The sequence below is a fragment of the Populus alba genome, chromosome 12 (genome assembly GCF_005239225.2).
Source record: "Populus alba chromosome 12, ASM523922v2, whole genome shotgun sequence".
NCBI lineage: Eukaryota > Viridiplantae > Streptophyta > Magnoliopsida > Malpighiales > Salicaceae > Populus > Populus alba.
Window position 1 is genome coordinate 12,174,850 of NC_133295.1, and position 24,719 is coordinate 12,199,568.

General features: G+C 32.6%; 3 protein-coding genes, 1 non-coding gene and 1 pseudogene across 5 annotated transcripts; 3 read left to right on the top strand and 2 right to left on the bottom strand.

Annotated features, from left to right (window-relative positions):
* Positions 1-1,264: 1,264 nt before the first annotated feature.
* LOC118044644 (protein TAPETUM DETERMINANT 1) lies at positions 1,265-3,533 on the top strand. Its single transcript, XM_035053050.2, has 3 exons — positions 1,265-1,642; positions 1,868-1,972; positions 2,808-3,533. Exons 1-3 carry the CDS (start codon positions 1,531-1,533, stop codon positions 3,146-3,148), a joined length of 558 nt encoding a protein of 185 aa, XP_034908941.1. The 5' UTR covers positions 1,265-1,530; the 3' UTR covers positions 3,149-3,533.
* A 734-nt stretch (positions 3,534-4,267) lies between these two features.
* Positions 4,268-6,192, top strand: LOC118044839 (glutamate-1-semialdehyde 2,1-aminomutase 2, chloroplastic-like; annotated as a pseudogene).
* On the bottom strand, positions 5,939-9,568 carry LOC118044643 (membrane-anchored ubiquitin-fold protein 3). 2 transcript variants are annotated; one of them, XR_004686820.2, is made up of 5 exons: positions 9,402-9,568; positions 9,090-9,317; positions 7,952-8,122; positions 6,474-6,582; positions 5,939-6,077 (listed from the first exon to the last, which is right to left on the bottom strand). XR_004686820.2 is itself a non-coding variant. In XM_035053049.2 (4 exons), the coding sequence occupies exons 2-4, from the start codon at positions 9,217-9,219 to the stop codon at positions 6,527-6,529; spliced, it is 357 nt and encodes a 118-aa protein (XP_034908940.1). In that variant the 5' UTR covers positions 9,220-9,317; positions 9,402-9,567; the 3' UTR covers positions 6,265-6,526. The 2 variants fall into 2 exon arrangements, 1 of the variants encoding a protein (XP_034908940.1); XM_035053049.2 differs by lacking the exon at positions 5,939-6,077 and having other exon boundaries at positions 6,265-6,582; positions 9,402-9,567.
* Positions 9,569-17,462: 7,894 nt separating this feature from the next.
* LOC118044642 (bidirectional sugar transporter SWEET10) lies at positions 17,463-19,067 on the bottom strand. Its single transcript, XM_035053048.1, has 6 exons — positions 19,025-19,067; positions 18,615-18,651; positions 18,293-18,503; positions 18,038-18,199; positions 17,836-17,955; positions 17,463-17,741 (listed from the first exon to the last, which is right to left on the bottom strand). The coding sequence occupies exons 1-6, from the start codon at positions 19,065-19,067 to the stop codon at positions 17,463-17,465; spliced, it is 852 nt and encodes a 283-aa protein (XP_034908939.1).
* Positions 19,068-24,007: 4,940 nt separating this feature from the next.
* Positions 24,008-24,079, top strand: TRNAQ-UUG (transfer RNA glutamine (anticodon UUG)). The gene has a single exon. It is a non-coding gene; the product is annotated as a tRNA-Gln (tRNA).
* The last annotated feature ends 640 nt before the right edge of the window (positions 24,080-24,719 follow it).

Sequence of the window (24,719 nt, forward strand, 5' to 3'; positions counted from 1 at the left end):
AAAAAGGCCACAATGATTACTCGATTTTAATTTATGTAGTTTTTTTAATAATCTTCTTTTACATGTATAATTCAACCATATATTTCTATGGCACCTCCTCCTTTATAAATGGAATGCTCAATCATTTTCCATGGACCTCCTCCCTCTCCTATCTTTATCATGATCTTAAAAGAAATTCTTCTCCTCGAAGCCTTTTCTAACCATTTCTTGCATTTATTTTTGCCTCTTCATTGTCATGCTTTCGAATAAAAAGAAAGAAAGAAAGTAGAAGTCACGAGCTCAGCGGCGCAAAGCCTAGAGCCATCGGGTTCGGTGCATGACAAGAAAGAATGCTATGATGGTGGAACCCCCTCCGAGCATTTTATCTCACAAGCGGCACCTAGTCACCATCAAAGAATACCCGCAAAAATACAAAACCCAGGTCTCAAGTCTCAAGCGCAAGAAGAATAACGTCAACTGCCCAGTTTAGAAAACCCAGCTATCTGGTTTTTCCCTAATCTCTTTCTCTCAATCTGTAACCAAACAAAACGCACGCGTTTCGGTGTTGATTGTTCTGCATCTCTCTCTATCTGAGGTGAATACGGAAGGAAGAATCAGTGAACTCTCCAACTTCCGGACGTATACCATACACCCACACATACACTCACGTTGTATGGATGTACGTATCTATTTGAATACGGTTTTTTGAGCTTGAAGGGTACGAGTTATAAATGCAGTGTTCAGAGGAAGATACCGATGTTTTTTGTCATTTCTGGCTTCAACATCATCCTCTTCTCTCTGTCTCTGCTTTTTGTCTCCACCGTTATAGCGTAGTAAATTCCGCAGTCTGCAGCAGCACCTTTTTGTTTTTTAAATCTTTATCTTCCCTCGACAACTTCCTCTGTTGAGAACTCTGCCTATTTTGTTTTTCATTCTTCATGCTTTTTACAGCTCTGATCCAAATCTCCGTAGTTATGGCTTCCAGTGCATGCTTGGGAGTGAGTTTTTAATTGTATTTTAGCCCGTTTTAAAAATATATTTAATTTAAAAAATATTAAATTGATATTTGTTTTAATGATTCTAATACGTTAACATTAAGAGAAATTTAAAAATTATTTTTATATATTTAAAAATAAATAATACTTTTGAACAGCCTTCCTAAACATTTAAAATCTTTCTCCCCTCGTGTACCTAAGATGTTTTAATTTTATAGGCAGGGAAAGTAGTCGTAGCAGTTTCTTTTCTGTGTTTTGAAAGTCAAATCTGAACCATTTGTTTCTCTTATAATCTGACGGTCGTTCTTTGATGTGATATATATACAACTACATAATACCTCTCTCGTTATGTTTTGCAGATTTTTGAGAGAGAGAGAGAGTGAGTGAACATCTTATCAAAAAACGAAGCTCTCCCCGAGTCAGACTCCGTCGTTTTGTTCTTACTCATTTTCGAGTTGTTCTATCATTAGTCAGTCTCTTCGTCTTTGACTTCTTGGAGACGCCATTCCTTTTGACAGTTTCAAGAAGAGAAGCTTTTGAGTTTGAGAGAGTGTCAATGAGTTTTTCTTCTTCGACGATGAGGACGGTGGTTTCGAAGATAATTGGCGTCGTTTTGGTGATGGTCGTCTTGCTGGCTATACTGATATCCACATCTTCATTTCTCTCAGGTTTGTCTCTGGATTTTTATTTATCTTGATGGATTAAAGTGATTATTTATTTATCATTGAAGTGGTGGGTTTTGGTAATTTTAATAACCTTTTGTTTTTGTCTTCATTATTTTATTTTTGTTATAAAATCCAAAATACCTGATCCATCTCATCATCTGTTTTCATTCCTCTAATTATTATTATTTTTTATTTTTTGTTATATATTTTTTTAATATTAATTTTCAGGTTCGAGTAAAGATGAAAGTGGATTCATGGGCTTGAGCCGCATGTTTCTTCACGAGGAGGGGAAATACAGTGTCTCTGCCCTGCATCGCAAGCTGCTTGTTCGCTGTAAGGACTCATAATTTTTGCAAAATTATTTTAGGTTTTCCTTCTTGAAAAAAGAAAATAAATATCAGGTGGATTTTGCAATTTCTTTTTAATATGGAATTTTTGTTTTTTATATCTTCGAAATAAAATAAATGGGGGCCAAAACAAAGTGTTATGACGTGGGGGAAGGTATATGTGGGTCTTTTATGGTTTATGACACTCCCTGATAACAAATACCCTTTTATCTCGGCAGCAGGGAAGACCGTCGGCACATTATTCAGATGAGCGTACGATATACGTGTCAGAGGTGCACGTCCGTGTTTTCTAGCTATGTTTCATGCTAACGTGCACCGCTGGCAAATTGTGGTCCCTTACACTACGGACACCCTTCTTCAACAATTGGGCTGTCGTAGTAGTAGTAAATAGGAACACTAAGTATCTTCTTGATGGGATTTAGAATCCCTTTATGTTTCTGTCAACCTTTTTTAGCCTTTCTGCTTAAAAATTTGTGAGCAGCCTTAGCAAGTTGTTTTGGGCCAAAAGGTCTGGTTGAGTTTTCAATTTTTGTGCACGGGGAAGGGAAGCATTGAGCTTTGAATAAAGGATGGATCATGAGTTAATTTTCTCTGTTCCTCTCTCACATAATTCCTGTGACTCGCCTCCAAAAAGTATTTTTTGTCTTTTCAAGATTCCCTCTTGGTGGGTCAGCTGGTTGAGTTCACATCGCGTTTTAATGAGGCTGCCAAGCGTGTAGCTACATTTTTTTTATTTAAAAAAAGAGCATATCTTAGCTTTCACTGTCATGGAATTTAATAAAAAGTTTGCCTTTTACCTTGTTTGTATCTGCTTCACACAGCGCTGGCAATGGAAGAACCTAGCAGGATCGGAGAAAAGTGTACAGGCGCTGATATTGTAATAAGTCAGGGACCCACGGCTCCTCTCTCTAGTGGCATACCTACCTACACTGTTCAGATCATGAACATGTGCGCCACTGGATGTGACATCTCCAGGGTTCACCTCAACTGTGGCTGGTTCAGCTCTGCTCGCCTCATCGACCCCAAGATATTCAAGCGGCTTCGCTACAACGACTGCCTCGTAAACGATGGAAAGCCTTTGGAAACTGGTGGCATTCTCACCTTTGAATATGCCAATACGTTCTCGTACCCTTTGTCAGTCTCCTCCATAACATGCCATTGAAGAGTATACAAGGACCAAAAACTAGCAACATTGGCATATTATATAGCGCACACTGCTGGATTTTTGTCAGACACTTACTGCCCGGAGGCCCTAGTGTGTTTTGGATGGATTTTTTCGGGGCGGATTGAGAGGTTTAGAAATTAGAATACGGTACAGGGTCTTGCAGGCTGAATTGGGACGAAGCAATTAGATGCGATTCTGATTTTTTTTTTGGGGTGACCTCTCTGTATATGGTTTATATTCGTATATTATAGTTAATATTCGATCATGGATGCGAGAATTTGAAGCAATCGGAGAATGTTTGTGTTGTTATGGTGGATGAGGACGACATGGCTGCACAAGCACTGATCTGTGTTTTCTACTGTTTTGCGCGTCACAAATTTCATAATGGCCTCGTACTCTATGTTAACCAAAACTTGTTGCTTCCCATGAAAATGTAAAGTGTTTAAAAGACGTTTTTAAAAATTATTTTTACTTTTAAATTATTATTTTTAATTTAAAATTGATTTAATAAAGCACATGCAAAACACTAATTTAAATATATATACACTATTAAACTACTGATGCAAATTTTGATGAGTTGTCATGTGAACTATCCATGCATATAAAAACATTTAAATGCCTATTAATAGAGATTATTACGTGTTTGGTGTGTGGGTTTTTTTATTTGAGTGTATCTTTTTTTTAAAAAAAAAAAATTATATGATGTGGACATTCTTAGCTATAAAAATCAGAAGCATTCAATTAATGAATTTCTCTTAAAATGTAGATATTCAAATAAAAAAAATAAAAGTACACACACTTATATACAAAAATATAAAAAAATAAAAATTCACCTAAAATCTCATAAATAAATAAATAATTTAGCTTCAACTCCAATAAAAATACCTTTCTCTGACTTTAATTAACATCACCCATGGTCAACCTGGCACTGGAGAAGGCTGAATTCAAAAAAGGCCACTGACCCGACCCGGATCATGTGAAGTGTGGCCCTATGTAAACCTAACAAGTGAAAGATCCACCGGTTTCCCTTGCAAAATCTTTTATAATCAATCATCTTTGACCAGACAGAGACTGTTAATACCCCAAAAAATTAAACACGAAAAACCAGTGTAAAAAAAAATAATGGCTTCGATAATTACAGGTGATAGTGTTGGTTTAGGACTTTCATGTTCCGCAACAAGAAAGCTATATCAGACAAGAAACCATTCTTCATCAAGGTTGTCCTTTTGCAGCATTAAAATGGTTGTCTCCGTTGAAGAAGAGAAAAAGAAGAAGAGTTTCACTCTTAAAAAATCTGAAGAAGCTTTTAATGCTGCCAAGGTAAAAATAAAGCACTACCCTTTTTTTTTTTTCCATCATTAATAATGGGTTTTGATTGTTTTGTTAATTTGAGGTCTCTAGTTTCCTATTTTGACTTCTTAAGGTCCCAAGTTTGTGCTGTTTTGAACGTAGTAAGAGTCTTCTTGGATTTGGATTTGGTTAAGTTGTTGAAATTGGTTTATTTCTGGTTTGAGTTTGATTTGAGAGAGCAAATTGTTGATTTTGTAGAGCTGTAGCTGAAAGTTATCTTATTTTGAAATTTCTTCCGTTGGATATCTAGGAATGAATGGGAATGGAGATTGCCATTATTTAATTATCCAGAAAAGATTTTCATTCTCTTGCCTGAATCAATGGAAAAGATAGCAGACGGACCATTTCATTGTCTGTTGCTTCTCATGGAAGTCTACTAGATATTGGCTCTGGAATACAGTGTACCCTTTGGTTTTATTTGTCAATCTTGCGGACTGACATTTACTTGCAGGTACTCGCCGCCTTGGCTGAAACAATGAAGAAAGGAACCAGCTTTGGTGCCCCATGTCTTCTAGAGAATGTTTTGGCAGAGATGGTGATCAAAGCAGTTTCCAAGCATAGAAATGGTTCGGTTTGTTAACTCAGCCACAGAAGCATGTATGGGTGTGCTTCGCCTGGCCCGCGCCTCCACTGGACGGGAGAAGATTATCAAGTTTGAGGGCTGTTGCCATGGCCATGCCGGTCCATTCCTTGTCAAGGCAGGTAGTGGTGTTGCAACCCTTGGGCTCCTGACTCCCCTGGTGTCCCCAGAGCAGCAACCTATGAGACTCTAACAGCCCCCTATAACGACATTGCTCCCATGGAAATTTTTTTTGAGAATAACAAAGGAGAGATCTGTGCAGTAATCCTTGAACCTGTTGTGGGAAATGCTGGTTTCATTCCCCCTAAATCTGAATTTCTCAATGCTCTTAGCAAGATAATCAAAGAAAATAATGTTCTAATTTTCGATGAAGTCATGACTGGATTCCGTTTGTCCTATGGCGGCGGCCACGAGTATTTTTGCATAACTCCTGATTTACCAACACTAGGGAAGATCATAGGTGGTGGTCCGCCTGTTGGTGCATCTGGTGGGAGAAGGGAGATTATGGAGATGGTTGCACCTGCGGGGCCAATGTATCAGGCTGGGACCTTGAGTGGGGATCCATTGGCTATGACCGCAGGGATACACGCTCTGAAGCGGTTGCAGGAACCAGGAAGTTATGAATACTTGGATAAGATCACCAGTGAACTTGTTCAAGGCATTATTGATGCTGGCAAGAAAACTGGGCATGCAATTTGTGGTGGATATATACGTTGGAATGTTTGGGTTTTTCTTCAAGGAGGGACCTGTTTACAATTTCGCTGATGCAAAGAAAAGTGACAAGCCTGGCACATACTGATGAAGATATTCAAAAGACAATAGCAGCAGCTGAGAAAGTTCTCCGGCAGATCTAGAGATTTTGTCCCTGTATCCCTCTCTGATTGTTGATTTATCGCCCTTTTCTTGTTTCCGCCGTTTCTCTATCGCATGATTACCCTCTTTGTAGATGATCGTTCCTGGTCAGGTCCACCTATTGAGAATCCGTATTTCTGTAACCTGGTTAATCGACTGTATTATTCTCTTTATAATAACATTTGCCTACATTTGATGCTGCAGTGATCTAGGATGAGTGCAATTTTAACTTCAGCAAAATCGTCAAACTTGCATAGCACTTGCAGGGCAGAAAATGCTAGGGGTAGCAGGTACTATAAATCCACCCACAAATTGTTAATTTGCATCATCATTAACACAGAAGTATTTCTCTTTGATATATGATTACGGATCATGTCTTTACATCAATGGTTGTATACAGCTTTCTATTACTGGTACAAATCTTCGTCTTTAAAGAACAAACCAGGAAAAAAAACGGAAAGAAACATAACACAACTGGACACTTTTACAATTACACGTGAATACTGCGACACAGATGTTCAGAGAAAACAATTGCTGTACCTAAAGTGTTGGTACCATGGGTGCAATTCCCGAGATTTCTACGTACTTTGCCTTCACATTATGGAACACGAACACACGATTTTCTTCGGAGATTTATCAATCTTCTTTTCTGCACAAAGAAAGACATCGAGTAATCGTTAAAATAAGAAGCTTTTGAGCAACAAGCTTGAAGAGAACTAATGCAATGATTCCACGTGAAATAGCCCAAGCGTAAAAAGAGGCCTACAAACAAGGAAATAATGTATACTATGACAAACAGATGTTTAAAAATAGCCTAGGCTGTAAGGTCTCTGAGCTGCTAAATTTAAATTGAGAGAATACTACCCCACGGGAAATTTTAAGTTTCAATGGAGTTCTGCAACATGAGAGCAGGCACAAGTCAATATCCAAGGCAGAGAAATGCTTATAGGTCGTTTGTTTTTGCATTTTAAAATCGCTTTTGAAAAAAATTGAATTTTTATATTTTTTTATTTTAAATTAATATTTTTTAAGTGTTTTCTGATAATTTTGATACGCTGATGTTAAAAATAATTTTTAAAAAATAATTTTTTTTATTTTAATTCATTTCCGGAAAAAAAAACACTTTAAAAAGCAACCGCTGCCATGCTTTCAAACACACTGAGCAAAACCCCCACCATCGAAACCTAAACTTAAGTATATAGAAAAGCATGTGATCACTACATATTCCAGGAGCAAAGAACTTTGAATATGTCCAGTAGAATAGACCAACTGATTGAATTATTTGATATGGGCTCCTTTTCCTTTTCTTTGTTCATAACTTCATGGAACTCAAAACCAAACTACTCTGACCACTGGAGCAAGAAACAAGTTCTTCAGGAAAATGAGACCCCCCTACAGAGAAATGTACAATTTTCCTTGTTGACATACTCCAATTTAGACTTCCCAGGGGCATTGTATCACCATTTGTTAGATTGACTCCTCGGAAGGAAAAAAAGTGGTGGAACTCAGGTGAATGAACTGACTTTGACTCCAGCCCATTATAGTAGGGTCTGGATGGTTATAAATCTGGGTCTTCATCATTCATACAGATGACCTCCAAGGATAAATATGGAGACACGCTAGAAATGCAAGGAGAAAGCACACATGTGCACCACTTAGGATCTATGAAGTCAAGTCCAAGTACCATGTCGAATTTCTATATCTTCCTCATTGATATAAATAGAATATCTTTGACAGCGAGTTTGAAATCAAGTAACTAAAGGCTAGGAAAAATCCAGCTAAGCATAAAAACGGTTATCACCATGTGCACATCAGAGTACAAAACATGAAAGTTTTGACCAAAAAGAGGACATTGGTAGTTAAAACTACTGCTTCTGTCAGAATCCAAATCAGATGTTCAATCATGTCATTTCGATTCCATGAGGTCCATATATAACCATCAAGCCAGTAAAAAAATCAGTTCAGAAAACAAAGGAAAAGGTTGTTAAGCAGGACAGATGATTTAAAATAGAAAATACCTGTTTTGGTTTTTGCTAGAGATGGCTGTACAACAACATGCATTATGATAACTCCCCCGGCCGCTTCTCCGAAAGGTGTTCTACATTGACCCACAGTCTTGTTGTTATCCAAGACTTTACCAGAGCTTATCAGCTTGATTTCATTCACTGCCTTGGGAGTTATTGTTTTGCCTAGAAATAAAAAAGAAAGCATTCAAAAAAAAACATAACCAAAACAGCACGAAGAAAAACCCATTGGAGACATCCCTGCCCTGAAAGTAGACAGGTTTTTCAAACAAGAAGAGATCTTTAGCTTTCTTAGCTTAGCTGTCAATATTTCTAAATTTGGAATTCAGCATTTTCCTGGAAAGGAAGAAGACATGGCTGACCAGTGTTCACATAAAGAACACCATCATCCATGCCTAAAGACTTGGCATATTACAGGCGGATTCTATTACCTTTCTTGATTCTGCACATGCTCCCACCGCCCTTACTATATTAGGTCACATACCCCAGACTGAATCCAAAAACTTCAAACTACCCAACATATTCTTCAACTGTAACAGTTTTAGATAGCAAAGCAATCATATGTTACCAGTCCACGCCACTTAGTCTCACCTTAATCAAGCAGTAATACAAATCATAACCAAATACTAACAAAAGCAGGCTAGCTTCCCACGATTTATTTCCAACAACAGCCATAAAAACAAACCCCATAAACAAAACCTACTCTACAAATTCGAATCAATATGTTGTAGAATCAATATGCCATTACGGCAGCCACAACTTCAAACACCAACAATCTCACAACATAAATAACATCTCTAAACCACCAACTTTTCACAACATCAACAGATAGATCACCCGTTTTTTAATCGTGAAGTAAAAACTACCATTTACATCAAACTATTTGAATCCTCACTTTTTCAACGACTTACCAAAAAAAACCCAAGAAAATTAGCACCCGCTTTGAATTTCAATCACTGGGTACTAAACATGGTCCTAAAAGTTTCCAACTAAAGCAAATTAACCCAATTTTAGAATAAAATAAATCTTCCCAAATCAGGTAAATTCAACTAAAAAAAATCAGATACATAAATATTAAAACAAGTAATTTCTTTTTCGAAAGAAATAGCGAGAAATTGAAAACAAAAAAAACCTCTGGGCCAATCAGAAACAATCCGCTGCTTAAGCATATCAACAGTAGACGTTGATGAGTACCGGAACGGTCCGATATCCGACCCGTCATAAAGCCTGAACTTTATATCCACCAAATCCTCCTCCGGCATTTCTATTTGACTTTTGACCTGTTTCCTTCTCCTCCTCCAACCAATTACCACAACGTGTTTAATATTCCACTCTCGGTTTCCCCAATCAAAAAAGACACCTAAAATTCACACACATCAACCAAAAATTAACAGATCTAAAAATATAAAGAGAGAGAGATTACAGAAATGAACGCAGACGAAACCTTTTTCTTTTCTTTAAATTTTGATGACAAAATAATTAACAGTCTGCCTTTTTTTTTTGGGAAAAAGATAAAAAGGAGACGGGCTTGGATTGGTAGTGAAGAAGGTGGAGGAGGAGGGGGAGTAGGTGTTTTGTTTGTTATTTTGTTGGTGAACTGAAACACACAGAAGAAGATGAAGGCAAAATCAAATCTGTAAATGGTGAAAAACGACGCTGTTTTTTTTTTTTTTTTTTCCATTCACAAGACGCGTCGTTTTGTATTATTTTAAATGTTGTTCATAAGAAGAGTCGTGTTTGGAAACCGATATCAGTTTAATTATTTTAATATAAAAAAATATATAAACATTGCTAATATTTTATTTATAATATAATCTATATAAAAATTGATATAATATAGCTTAATTATTTTGGAAAATTCAAAGAGAATTTAGATGATAAAAAAAATATATAGTTTGATTCAAGATAAATATATATATTTATGATGTGATATTCTTAATAAATATTGAAACATCAATATATTAGGTCAATTCAGGTCAACTCAGCTTAACATATTAATTTGCATACTAAGTCATAAAAACATAAAAACCTCGTTAAAATCAAATTAAAATAAATTATAAAATTTAATTTTTAATAAATTCAATATTGAAAAATAAAGCAAAAAACATTGATTAAAAAAAACCTAAAAAGTAACTTAAGTTGATCTAAGTTAATTTGTCAAACTTACAATTTAGATCATGAGACTGAGATAACATAATAGAAAGTAAATTAAAATAAATTATAAATCTCTATTCTCAATCAACATGTTGAAAGACAAAATTAAAATAAAAAACTAACTTAAGTTGACCAAGTTAACTCATTAATCGTATAGTTTAAATTATGAGTTTGAGATGACCTTCATAAAAATAAATTGAAAAAGATTATAAAGCTTAATTTTTATTAAACATAATATTAAAAGATAGAATTAAAATTTTAAAAAAAAAACCATAAATTAGAATAAAAAATAAAAGAAAGAAAAAAACAATTATTCTAATAAATAATGTTATGTGAGAAGGGGTATAATAAAACCTATTCTCCTTTAGTTTTTTTGTCAACGCGTGGGCTATGAAGCATCTGTCTACTACTGGTATCCATCCACTAAAGTAGAAAAAACCCTAAGAATAAAGAGGAAGAGAGGAGAAAAAAGAAAAATATGAAACATAATTACATCTTATATATCCAAATAAAATTAATCAAAACCCCACCTTAAAACGGACACAAACCTCCTAAAAAAACCCAAAAAAAAACACCTTTTGAGATTGGACTACAAAGCTGGATCCCAATATATAAGATTTATTAACTATAAATATACATTAAAGTCTTCAAATAAAATATTTACAATTTCCTTATCATTAATATTTTTAGCATTTTTATTTTTAAATTCTATCTCTCTAAAATATTATTATATTTTTTCTTTTTATAAAATTACTAATTTTATTACTAGAAAGTTTTCACATTCATCAAAAAAAACTTTTTGCAGATATCAATTAACTTGATTTATTGAACATCATTTGCTATTTTCATAACTATAAGCTATAATGACTTACGAGAAAACACCTACTATTACAACTCCTAATTGATATATAATTTTGTTGCCATTTAATATAATAATTAATTTATTGGACCAAAAATTAAAGTTATTGAAAATACTAAATCTCACGTTAACAAGGATTTAGTAAAACGTAACTTTAACACCTTTTCTACGTAAGTCCCAACTGATTGAGCTTTCTAGCTTGATTGGATAGCTAGAGCTAAATGGCCAGTGAATTGGGTGAAAAGTCCTCTTACAGACTTGAATAACAAATTTGTATTTGATTTCCCTGATATTGAGCATTAATTAAAATTCAGAAGTAAAAAAAAAAAAAAAAGAAGCTAGTTTCAAATTGGAAAATAAATGCATGGTTTTTTAATTTTTTTAATTGGTAATATTTAAATATTTAAACATGTTTTGTTTAGAAATATTCAAAATAAGATTTAATCTTAATATTCTTGTTAGTTGGAAATTTATAATGTAATCTTCCATTGCTTGGTTTATATGATATCATACTCCTAAGAATTTTATTAGTTCATTAAGATCAGCTAACCACCCCCTCCTCGAGCAATATCTGGCTTAGCTAGTAGTCCCATCTCGTTTGAAGATTATAATCAACGGGTTCCAGTGTATCATAAATAATGTGCTAATGCATCATAATGCATGTCTGTTGAAATATGGATTTTTTTTAATAAAAAAATTAACACATTTAATTAAAAATATTGATGAAATAACACAATTGAAAAAAAAAAAAAAAAGCTAAATAGCACAATTTATACATGTCACGATTGAGAAATGTGATTTTTATAACTTCTTGTTGTTCAAAATAATGACATAAAAAATATTAAATGGAAAGAAAAAAGAAGAGATGAGAAAGAAAGAGAAAGAAAAAGGATATTAGAAATATATCGAAGTTTTGATTACAACACCACCAATATAGCAAGAAAGATCTCTATAAAACGAAAATAACAACACCAAAAAAGGTCATCAATAATGAATTCAGTGGACCACACTTGCTATTTAAAGGCGAAAAGTAACTCACTTGTTTTTTATAGCAAGTGTGCCCACTCGGGTCACCATTGGTAATTTTTATTGGTGGTGTTGGATTCGTATCGTCGGGATCTTTTCAATGATACTAATAGTGTCGTAATCGGAGCTTTGATATGTGTCTTCAGGGTTTTTTTTTCTTTATTTGTCTCTCTCCTTTCTCTCTCTAATTCATATTTAACATTATTTATTAGATGTTGATATTTTAAATAATGATAAGTTATAAAAGTCATGTTTTCGATATTTCACCAATTTGTTTTTCAACTGAATTATTCAGTCATTTTTTTTTAGATATTAAAAACATGCTAAAAACCAAAAACAGCCTGTGTAATATGTGTCTATATTCTGATATGTACCTGTATATTAACAAAGCTTGGATTTGTGTTTTGTAGGGTAATATTTGCAAGGTCTGCTTGTAAATAGTTGCACAATGGCACCTGGTGTAAATCAGGTCCCTCCTCCTTCTATACAAGGTCCTTCATTATAGATTGATTGAGGGCATACAATCATGCCATTGTTTGTAAATTTTTTTTTTTTTAATTCATATAGGATCTTCCGTTTAATTTACACATACTTTAATTAATTTTTATAAACTTCAAAGTTAATTACTAGATAAATTTCTAATGACCATCAAATTTAACAACCACATAATTTAAATATGAGATTATAAAAAAAAAACAAAGTTTTTTTTTTTATCCCAAATTCTTAATATTATTTATAATTTTAGTTGGAAAATGGTTGTTGGTAAATAGTACGTATAACATAAGTTCTGGCAGTGACATTGCCCGGCAACCTGCTTCGTTGTTAATCCAACAAGCGTCATCTGCCTGGGAAAGAATTTGCAACATATATATATATATATATATATATATTCCTTGCTTCAAAACACCAAATCCTAGTAGTTAGGCTAACCTGCAGCCTCTTATTCGATAAATCTTTGCTTCAAAACACCAAATCCTAGTAGTTAGGCTAACATGTAGCCTCTTGTTCAATCAATCATCTTTTATTTAAAATCCAATAAGTTAATTGATGAAAGCCAAAAGAGAAAACCCCACAACATTGATATTAGAATTTTGATTTTAAAAGCCCTTAATATACATTTTAGGGATTCTATGAGTTGTCGCAGCCATGCTTTGTATTTCAGACCAAGATGTAATTATGGCGTGTTTATTTTTATGTTTATAAAGTATTTTTAAAATGTTTTATAATTTTTTTAATATTTTAGTTTTTTAATATGATTTTAGATAGTTTTGAAGTATAATATTGAAAATGAATTTTAAAAATAAAAAAATATTATTTTAATATATTTTAAATAAAAAATATTTTAAAAAACAATCACTATTATAATGCAAAACAAATATAATTAGAGTTCGATAAGACTAGATTATTGCTTCTCTTTTCTTGTATTTTCTTTTTTATTTATTTTTATTTATTAATATTTGTAGAGAGAAAAAAATGTTTTTGCCAATCAGAATTTTTATTTATTTATTAAATTTAACGATTATTATACCCTTTCTTTTTTTTGTGAATGAAAGATTATGACTTTTAACAACTGTTTAATTGTATGTTTAGGATCGGTAAAGGATTTTCCATTTATATAACATATTTTATGACAATGGATATAAGGATTTGGCCTTTTTTATGATTAGAAATAAAATAACTAGCAGTGATGTATTTACTAATTTTTTCGTGTTTTATCTTATAGCTAAATGGTATTTATGTAGTTTTAAACTCAAATTAGTTTCTATACGAAAATAAAACAAGTCATGTACTTGTTACTTGCAATCTTAAACTACTTAAGTGGGACCACAAGTCACTGCTAAGCTGTCTTGATTATGGATTGTTTGAGCGACGTGCCGTTGATGATGAACTTTAAACCAATTATAAAAGTGACATGTTGCAAGTAGTGTCTTCATCTTCGGGGGTATCAAAGAGTGTCGGTATAGTTGTTTTTAAGAGTACCGTGTTTTTTAAAATTTTAATTTTTTAAATTAATTTTTTAATATTTTAGATGATTTTAATATTTTAATATTAAAAATAATTATTTTAATGTATTTTTAAAAAAAACACTTTCAATTGCGACAACTATAATATTTTCAAACACCTCAAAAATATTAAAATAATATTTTTTTAATTTTAAAAATTATTTTTGATATTAGTATATCAAAATAATTTTAAAATAAAAAAATATTTAATTTAAAATAAAAAATTAAATTAAACTTTTTGAAAGATATTTTTATAATACATAATCAAATGGTTTCTTAATGTATTTATATTTTACGTGATGGAGATTGGACTCTGATGAAGGACACCTCGGCCAGCGTGAACCGGATAGGGTGCGCGCGAGATCACATCCGTTTCCAACGAGTTGGGCAAACCCCTAAGTTACTCGGGGAAGAGTTCTGTCATGGAGGACATGGTTAGGCCGCCAGGCCTTCGACCCATTCGTTGGGTTTTAGGTCGAGACTCTGCAGAATCTTTGGGCTTCTGGGACAAAACCAGTCGCCGTTAGGTAGAAACTATTGTTACCATTAAGAACTGGACTCCCTGCTCTTGTTTCCGTTCCAAAACCTCCTGCCCTGAAAATAAGAAAAGTGGTTAAGCTTAAAGGAGGCCACGGCATGTTGTCTTGTAAAGTTAGGGTTCATCGGATTGGATTGTTTTTTTCCATGCCGATGGAATCTCTTCGAAAACTTGGGTCAATCTAGTTCTTACAAGTTAAAAGCCTAAGAAATTGTTTGGCAACGTGGTTATGTCGATGTTTTCTGTGATTTCATGCAATAAACTGTTTGGTTAATTAATAAAAACGTGTCACTGTTTGCTGGGTCCCTCGTGCTGCTGCGTTTGAAACACAAGAAAATAAGAAGCTGTTAGGAGCTGCTTCCTGTGGGGCCAAAATCTAATTCATGCTAATGTTCAGTGACCAGTGCCTCCATTGTTCATTGAACAATTTTTTTTTTTTTTTTTGAAAAACAAGTGCAGTTAATTGATTTCACTCGCACTGTTCACGTGAACAATAATTTTTTTTAAAAAATTAGTTTAAGATGAATTAAATTTACTCGTACTGTGATCTTAATTTTATTCTTGATAATATTTTATTTAATTTTATAGTTCTTGTCGGATGAATTTTGTATGTAATGAAATTGTAGATAGTTTTTTTGTTAAAGTAATTTTTTTATATAAAGTGTGATTTATTTCATGATGTAATAGCAATATTTAAATTCATAATATTTAAATTAAAAACCATCAATATTAATACATTTATTTTTTAAATTATTTTATAACCTCAATTTCAAAAGTATTCTTAACCAAACACATTAAAATCATTTTTTCTTTAACCTCAATTTCAACCACAGTTTTAACCAAACATTTATTTTTTCAAACCAACATAACTAAAAATATTTTTTATAAAATATTTTTTTTTCAAACCATAATTACAGCAGTTACCGCAATACAAAACATACTTTAAGAGCATCAACCCCCATGGCACAAGCATTACATGAGCCGTTTTCCATCTTACACCGTGAATCAAGCCGAAAGCAATCCAACTTACAAAGTCTCAAGGAGGTTTAAGCAAAACTGCAGAAGTCTTGGATGCAAAATAGATTCAAACTGTGTCAACAAAAGCATTGGAAAGAAGACGATACATAGTGGGTGTATGATACCTGACAAAGATTGACAGTGCCCTCTTGAAGTAATTGACCAGTGGTGATGGTCATTATTTGAACTATTCGAAGTGGTGATTACCTCTTGATTGTGATGATATCACAGATTCCACCATATGTTTTTGCTAATGGAAAGCATCAAGGTTCATTTTTATTCTTGATTTGGAAAGGAAAGAGACAGGCCAGCCATGCGAGGGAGCCCACAATTAAATGAGAGATGCCCTGCCAAACTCCTGCATTTGTTGTGGCCTGGGGCTCATCCATTCTTCCAGTTTAGTTTGTGGCGTTGGATTCGACACGCATGGATTTAATATCAATTATCAAGTAGGCTAGTGCTTTCAGGTATGATTGGAAAAGTATTTATTGTTCATGCGCATGATACAAGACGAAGTGGCAAAAACAAATGTATAATTTAATATTTATTTTTGATAATAAAGTGGAAAAGTGGAAAAAGTATTTATTTATGATACAATACGAACCCATGTTCCGGGTGGGTGGGCTCGAGATCTTTACCCTAGCTCATGCTCTTTGGGTTTTTTTTTTAGATTTTCCTTTTTTAAGAGTATTTTTTGAGTTTATTTTGAGGGATTTTTCAGGTTTATTTTATTTGAATTCATCAGCAGCTCCCTAACTTTTTATGGCATCAATATGTAAAAACTTGTAAAAATATATGGTTACCAAGACAAGTTCATCAAATTTCCTTCACATAAGAAGAGGTGTTGAAATCTCAGATAATAAACTGGAGAATTCATGTGTAAGAGGATGCACCATATTTGAAAACTTGTCTAAGTATGTAGAGGAAAACCATGAGGAAACTTATACTTAGAAAAATTCTTAGGAGGATGAGATGAGATATAAAAGACTTCATACTTAGAATATTTTTTTAAGAGATTATGAAAATTTATAGAGAAAAACATCATACTTAAATTTTTTTTTATTAATGACTAGTGGAAACTCATGAAAGATGAGTCTATACTTATAAAATATTTTAAAGGACTTAGGGGAATCCAAGGAGGGTGACCCTTGGCGATACCAATACTTAGAAAAATTTTAAAATAGAAAAAAAACAGATTTATAGAGGGTGGTTTTATTGTACCAATCCATTCATTGGAGAGTGATTGCATTGAAATATAAAGGGTGTGACCTTTCTAGTTGGCATAAGGCATAAAAACCTTTAATTAAAAAAAGATCTCACTGAAAAGTAAAAGGTATGTAGCCTCCCTGATAATGTCCTAGAGGCTTGGGAGCTACTGAAAAATCTCTAACCTCTATTATAATTGTGTGAGGTCTTGGGAGCCCTTCACTGTTTTGGTGAATTTTGTTTTTTATCTTTTTAATTTTTCTTTCTAGCTTTGTGATCAAATCTATTTATGATTCACTTTTTACTTATTTTTTCCAAAAATTTTTTTTTGGCTATAGTTTATCTCCTATCTTCTTATATTTTATCTTGTGATTTTTTTTAGAGAAGGGCTCAAACTCTCAATGTTTATATATTTCGGTGTATTTCTTTACTTGTTTGTCATTTCGTTCTCTATTTTTATTTTTTCAATTTCTTTTATATTTTTATTTTGTTTTTGATTTTATGTTTTAAATAGGGTCACAAATCGATCATGACACCAGGGAAGACATCAATGGCATGAAGCCTTAATTACACGAGGACAAATTACCTAAACAGAAACTAATTACATAATTAAGGCACGACCACATACATATACAGTTACATGCAAATTATAGTAACTTTCTTGGGGTTACCATAGATCATTTTAAAATTATGGCAAAGCTGCTAAAGTTTGTTTACGACATCTATGGCTTTCATGATTTCCAGGGCCTGTCCCTTTGCATTTTGATCCTCAACAAATCCGTTTCCACTAGCATTCAGCTTTGGAATCACTATAGTTATCTCGGAGCAGATTGCTGGACCCAACTTTTCAAGGTCCACAACATGTTCATATATTTCTAATTGAAGTTTAGGCTCGACCTCCTCAACTTTCTTGGGGTTCCTATAGATCATATAAAGTAGCATCTGGAGAAGACCGAGGATAAAGCCCAGTATGTTTGGAATCTGTTGATGGGAAAGAGAAGCAATGTAAAAACAAAATCATTAAATGAAAAGTCAATTTTATATTTCATGTATGTATAAATATTTGATCACTTACAGCGACAAACTGATCTTTCTTTAGATAGCCATAGAAGAACCACATGAGTGCACTCAAAGTTAGGAAAAATGACATAGAGAAAGGCATGAACTCCACGCTCTTTGTTTTTATGACTTTTCTCTGCGAATTAAATTCAATGAAGTATTAGAAAAAGATCAAGATTAGCCTGAAATTTGTGTTTTGCATGCTCGAAGTCACTTACTACAATGAAAAGAGGTGCAACAAAAACGCATATAGAAAATATCATGCAAATCCATCCAAGAACTTGGACATGTTTGTGGCCCTGTGCTAGGAAGAGAGTTAGCACACAGACGAGACCGAACCCAAAGACATTGAACAACAGGAGAAGTTTGAAAGTCAGAATCTGCACCAAATTGAGCTCAAAATATTAGTAAATCTGAAGTGTACTTCGAAAAGGGCTTTAAACGTCACGTAAGCTAGTGTTCATGGGATGTACTTTATCCTTCTTCGTGGCATATAAAAGGTAGACAACAATGTAACCTATCGCCGTAAAAAAGGCAAAAGAATTGATGGTGATTAGAAGGATGGTCTCCTTCTTGAAAATCGCATAGAAGAGCCAAAGCATAGCACTAAATAGTGCAATCACATAAGGGATAGATTGGAACCCTTCGCTTGTCTTCTTCTTGCAAATTTGATAAAATGTTGGCCTGTGATATCATCCATCGTCAATCGTACGTGTTAGCAACTAGTTAATACAGAGGAAGGTCATTAGAGTACATCTGAAGACTTGAGGCTAGAATTTTCAGACAAGGACTTACAGAGGAGAAAGGCAGACCAAACAAGAGATGATGTTTCCTACATTCGCAGAGAAAAGAAAAGAAAATATAAGTTAGTTTCTCGAGATATATAGTAAATGGTCGTTCTTACAAAAAAATAACACTCTTCGTTGCACCCTCCTGCAATTTTGCCTTTCAGCTAAATGAAAAGAAAAGCTGAAACTTTTACATCAATGGAGAATTACTCATATATAATAGATCAAAACTTTTACTGAATCAATAATTTAGAGAAGCAAAGATATGTGTAGGAGCTGCTGTGCATGTATGAGCATTGAGTAGTTCTTTATCTAAACGTTCCTTGCATCAGAGAGCCGGGAGAAAAGGAAGGAAAAAAAAAGGAATTGACGGGGAAGCATAGAAGAGCAAAATAAGGACTTTGTAATTATTTCTACCTAAAAGACCGAAACCGAACACCCATGTTAAGTGCAAGGCCATCTCTCCACTGCAAAAAATCAAGAAAGACAATTATAAGTCTGTCTCTCTCAACTCTCTCCCCCAGCACCAAAGCCACAGTTTCTCAATGGAAACCCTAGCTAGGTAATGTTGTATTGCTTAGCAAAGCTCATGAGCTATTTATACAAAGACTCGACCTAGTCAAGTTGCAAGGTTTCTTATCTTTTCTTTTCTGACAGGGAAGTTGCATGTTGAATTAATAAATATAACATATCAATGTAACTGTGGGAAGTGTTAAGAACTCAAAATGGTTTCTTTCCCAGTTCGTTACAATGCTTTTAACATATTCCAAACAGCCTTTCCAGCCCTAATGCCATATTCACCCATATTTGGTTTCCTGTTCTTGAAGGTTGACACTCAATCTTCAAGGACGAGGCCCCTAATGCTGGTACCATTCATAGTACCCTGAAGTTCTTGGGGCCCCACCAGAAGGTTCTTTCTGAGGTGTCATCCACCATGTGATCTTATTGGTTACAGCTCATCTTTCAAGTGCTAGCTAGTAAACTTCACTTGATCAGGCTGATCCTTAATATATTTCGTAAGAGAAAACAAGAAAAAGAAAAACCCAGCAGCTGGTTGCAAAACCATCCATATATAACCACATTTTTTGGTGAAAGCAAGCGATCGGCTTCCTTGGAATGGTTTTGATCCTGTTTGTAATATATGCCCATTATCCAAAAAACTGTGTTGCCTATATATAGATCCATGCTTTTAGAAATCTTAGAGTTAGGTAACATATCAAGGTTTACACAGTACTGTTGATAAGGAATATTGAGTGACTACAAATTAATTTTCAGAAAATCACTTGGGCATCCTCGATTGTTAGCTTAAAAGCATTTTCCATATATTCATAATAAATAAATTATTTTTTTATATTTAGCGATAAAAATGATTTTTGAGAAATAAATTACTTAATTTCTAATATTTAATTAAAAATTAATAAGTTGGAAATCATTTCGATCTTCACTAGCATAATCTTTCGATTTACCGATGAAAAATATTTGTATTATTATTTTATCGGTAATTAATTTACTAACAAAATCACTGATAAAAATATTTTGTCATTAATTTTAGTTGCTTATTCTTAATATAATCAGGTATAAGAAAATCATGAAAATGCTTTTCATGAAAGCATTTTTTCAGCAAGCAAACAATTCATTAATTCCTTAATTATTTTTAGGTGTGCTGTCTTCTGAGTCCCTTATTCTTATTATTACCAGGCTCCTCAAGATTTTAAAATATTATATAATATATTTTTTTAATGAATGTGGTAAGGGATGAATTAGAATAAACTTATATGTTAATCAAGATTAGTTTTTTAAATGATTTTAGAGATATATTTTCACATTAATTTGTTACATTTAAATAAATTTAATAAATTCATCAAAATACTAGTTTCAAATCCACAAAATAGAAAGAATGACATTTTGAACTACTTAGCCATCTCCTTAGGTTTTTTTTTTTTTTTGGAAGTCTTAAGCTATTTTTAACCTAATCGCTCCAATAGTTTTGTCCACGCTCAACCACGGTATTTGTTGCAAGATGATCCAATTAATTCACATTTTTCTTACTATAATTTCAAATTTTTGGCCGGAGAAAAAGTTTCTATATGTTCAGAATCTTGCAATTCCGCCTAAAGATTAACCGAATTGTGAATATTAACATGTGAATCATAACGTGCTAAATGGGACCAACATACTAAGTGGTAAAATCCAGTTGGCACACTTTTATTATAGGAGTCTACAAGCTAGATCTTGAAACTTACTTCACTTCCGAGGATAATTCTGATGTGGAATCGCACTTCTGTGGGTAAAAGATGCAAACAAACGATGGAGATGTGACTGAGCATCAAGATAAAAGCATATGCTGTTCTCCCTAAACAAGAAATTAACAACTTTTAACATTTGTCACCGGAAATGCCCTCTCCACTTCCTCACCGGAAAAACTAGTTTATGCTTATGGGTTGTGGCAGTACATGTCGAGTCACCTATGTATATGGACTTTTCATGTCTGCATCTTGGATGGGCTGGTAAAGTGATCGAGGTGATCTCTAGTTGATGGGCTTGATAGGAGGTTGGACATTCACGAAAAAATAATTTTGAGATCTCAAGATGGAGATTTTTTATTTTTTCATGGAGTTATGTGCGAAGATTTCAATCGTGATATGGAGAATTCAATTGAGATATGGAGCGATTTTTTATAAAGTTCTGAAGATATCACCATAAAGATTTTCCATAGAGGTCATGTATGAGAAAAATCACTGTTTTTATTCAAAAACAAAAACTGAAAAGATAAAGAAATGATTTTGAAAATGATAAGATCTCGATTAATGTATCATGAGGATTTTTCCTGTTTGTTTAATTTTCTTATACATCATGGCCTCTAGTTGATGGGCTGGATGGGAAATCTCTGAGTAATACATTAAAAAAAAGTCCAAAATTATTTGATACCGACTAAAACTGTGTGTGTTTCCTAGAAATTAATTTTTTATATATATTTTAACATATCAAATATATTTTTTATATATATTTTAAATACCGACTAAGACTGTGTTTGTTTCCTATAAATTAATTTTTAAGAAATTACTTTTCAAACTTTTATTTGTTTGTTTATCATTAGAAAAGCTGGTCAACGGAAAACATTTTCCGGTCAACTAAAAATACTTTCTAGTCAAAGGAAAATTTGGCTTGATTTCTAGGAAAGTGTTTTCCTTTTATTTTGAATGGAAAACACTTTTTGAAAATTGTGAAAATTTTAAAAATATTATATTATTTACTGATTATATCAAATTTGGTCCTCAGACTTATGATTTCTATATATATTTTGTTTTGAATATTTATTTTTTAATTTTATCTATTAGAATTTAATTTATATATTAATTTTGGTTATTATTTTTATAATTATTATTTTTTTTCCCTTATTATTTTTTAATTGAAATTTTTTATCTATCAAATTGAATCTTCATTCATTTAATTGTTACTTATTTTATTTGAAATATTAATTTTAATTTTTTAATTTTTTTTATATTTATTTTTTATTATTTTGATTATTATTTATTTTATTTAAGATGATTTATAAAATTATATTTGAACATCCTGCCACACAGGTTACAAAGTTCATATTTGAAGCCACTAGCTGTATTCTGTTGATGTAACACAAGTTAAGGTCAATATCATCAATGGCGTACAACGCTTGGCATGAAATAATTTAAGAATTTCCCATTCAATAACCTCTTTATTGATTATCATCAAATATTATGCAGATATAATTTCTGTATTAAGTTGTGTCATTAGGCTGGCAGCTACTTCAATTACCATTACAAAACATTAAATTCTATATATATCATTTGGGTTTTTTTATTTTTCTTATTTTTTTTTATAAATTTAATTAGATTTATATCAATCAAATCTCATGTTAACCCACGAAATTAAACAACTTCTTCAATTACCATTACAAAACATTAAATCCTATATATACCATTTGGGTTTTTTATTCCCTTACTTTTTTATAAATTTAATTAGACTTCAGATCAACCACATCTCAGTTAACCCACCAAATTAAACTAAATTTTAAAACTATAATAAAAACTATTAAAAAAAAACAAATTATCTTCCGAGGCTGATTTGTGCCTTTTGTGGACCACTAGATTTTCTTCTTTCCCAAAGTTGAATGTCGTCGCAAATGCGCAAGCAGTGAGGAAATTACACAGAGCTCAGAAGTGCTGGTTGGACTGGGCTTGGTCCAGGCCCAAATAGCTGGAAAATTGGGAAGTCCAAGCCATTTGGACCCAGCCTTAACGGGTAGGATCCTAGCCCGCTGCAAAATTTCTTAGCGGTCAACATGTACTTTTCCATCCAAACTTTTCCCTCCCAACGGTTATGATTTTGAAAAACCCTGCATGCATTTTTCCATGCATTTATTGCCAAGGATGACATGGCATGAGAGTGGACAGAGGAGAGAGCAATGGAGAGAGAATGAGTGATTGAAACACGCCGAAACTTTAATTTTGACATCATCAATAATATCATAAAAATTTTGACATCTTGAAAAATATTACTTGGAGGTTTTAGTGAGCCACAAGTGCAGCTGGAAAATGATGGGCTGTTTGAGTCGTTCAGCCATATCTAAACTACTGGAATTCAAGCCCAAAATGCCAGAAAACACAACACTAACCCTGGCATGCTCATATATGCTTCTTGTTTTTAATCTAAACTACGAGAATACAAGCTCTTGGTGCTTATTAGTTATCGCATGCCTCTGCATATTATGATAAGAGTTGGTTCAAGTTGTGAGACACACTTTAATTGGTTAGATTTTAAGTTTGTTTTTTTAAAATTATTAGTTCGAGTCCTACAAATTTTAATATCACGGAAAATTTATATGATTGTTAACTTCAGAACTTGTAGAATTAGTTAAGATATTCATAAGCTGATGCAGACATTCAAGTTAATAATAAAAAAATTGATTCAGTTAAATGATATCTTAAAGCAAAATTATAAATATAATTTTTTAAAATATTTAAGAAGTAATTTTTTGTTATTATTTTTATATTTTTGATAAGTGAAGTTTTGGGTGATGTTATTTTTACTTGAAGTTCACAAATTAAGTGAGAATAATTTTCATTTTATAAAACATATTAACAAATATAATTTACTTGTTCAGCAAAGATTTTGAACCATTATCCAAGCGTCACTTACCAAGAATTTAGTTAATTACCATTTGAGATTTAACCAAACTAAAAGAATATAAAAATCGAGCTAGAGAATGGTCTAAACTACCCTCATCACCGTTATATTTGAAGAAATGTGTAAGAAGGATGCCACATACGAAGGGTAACGTACTCTCTTGTTTTAAAAAGAAAAACAAACAAGGTGTATTTCTAGTTGAAATATGATTATAAAAGTCAAACAGTCTAACAAAGTGGTTCTATGGTGTAGTGGTTAGCACTCTGGACTTTGAATCCAGCGACCTGGGTTCGACTCCCGGTAGGACCTTTTTTTTGTTGCAACAATTGCATGGTATCTGCTAGTTTTATTCTTATAGTATGATATTTTGTACCATAATTTGATGCAAAGTAAAGTGCTTTGAGGGAGATTTTGCTCCTCTCGTGTAAATGTTGATAATAAAGTGTTAGTGTAATTAAACTTAGTTCTGATACCAGTTTATTAAGGATTTTTTATATCTTAAAATTATATTTTTGTAAAGCATGAATTATAATAAAAAAAAGATTGAGAAAAGTACATGAGAAATAAAAAACACAAATAAACTGGTATATTTTTTTTATATCTTAAAATTAATATATATATATATATATATATGCATATTATTTTTTTTTTTTGGTAAATTACATCCTCCATTAACAGAGAGAGATCAAGATTTCAATATAAAAAAATAAATGGAGTAACAAACAAACAGAGAGACAAATCAAGATTTCAATATAAAAAAAATAAATGGAGTACAAAGCTGAGAAAAATAATACTTGAAATCCCAAAACCAAATACATCCAAAAACAACCCGTGAAAGGTTTATCAAGTTCTGATGTTGCTCGAGGATTTTTAGGGTGATATTGTTTTATTTATTATTATTATTATTTATTTAGTTTAAAAAATAAAATTTTGAAATTAATAATTTTAA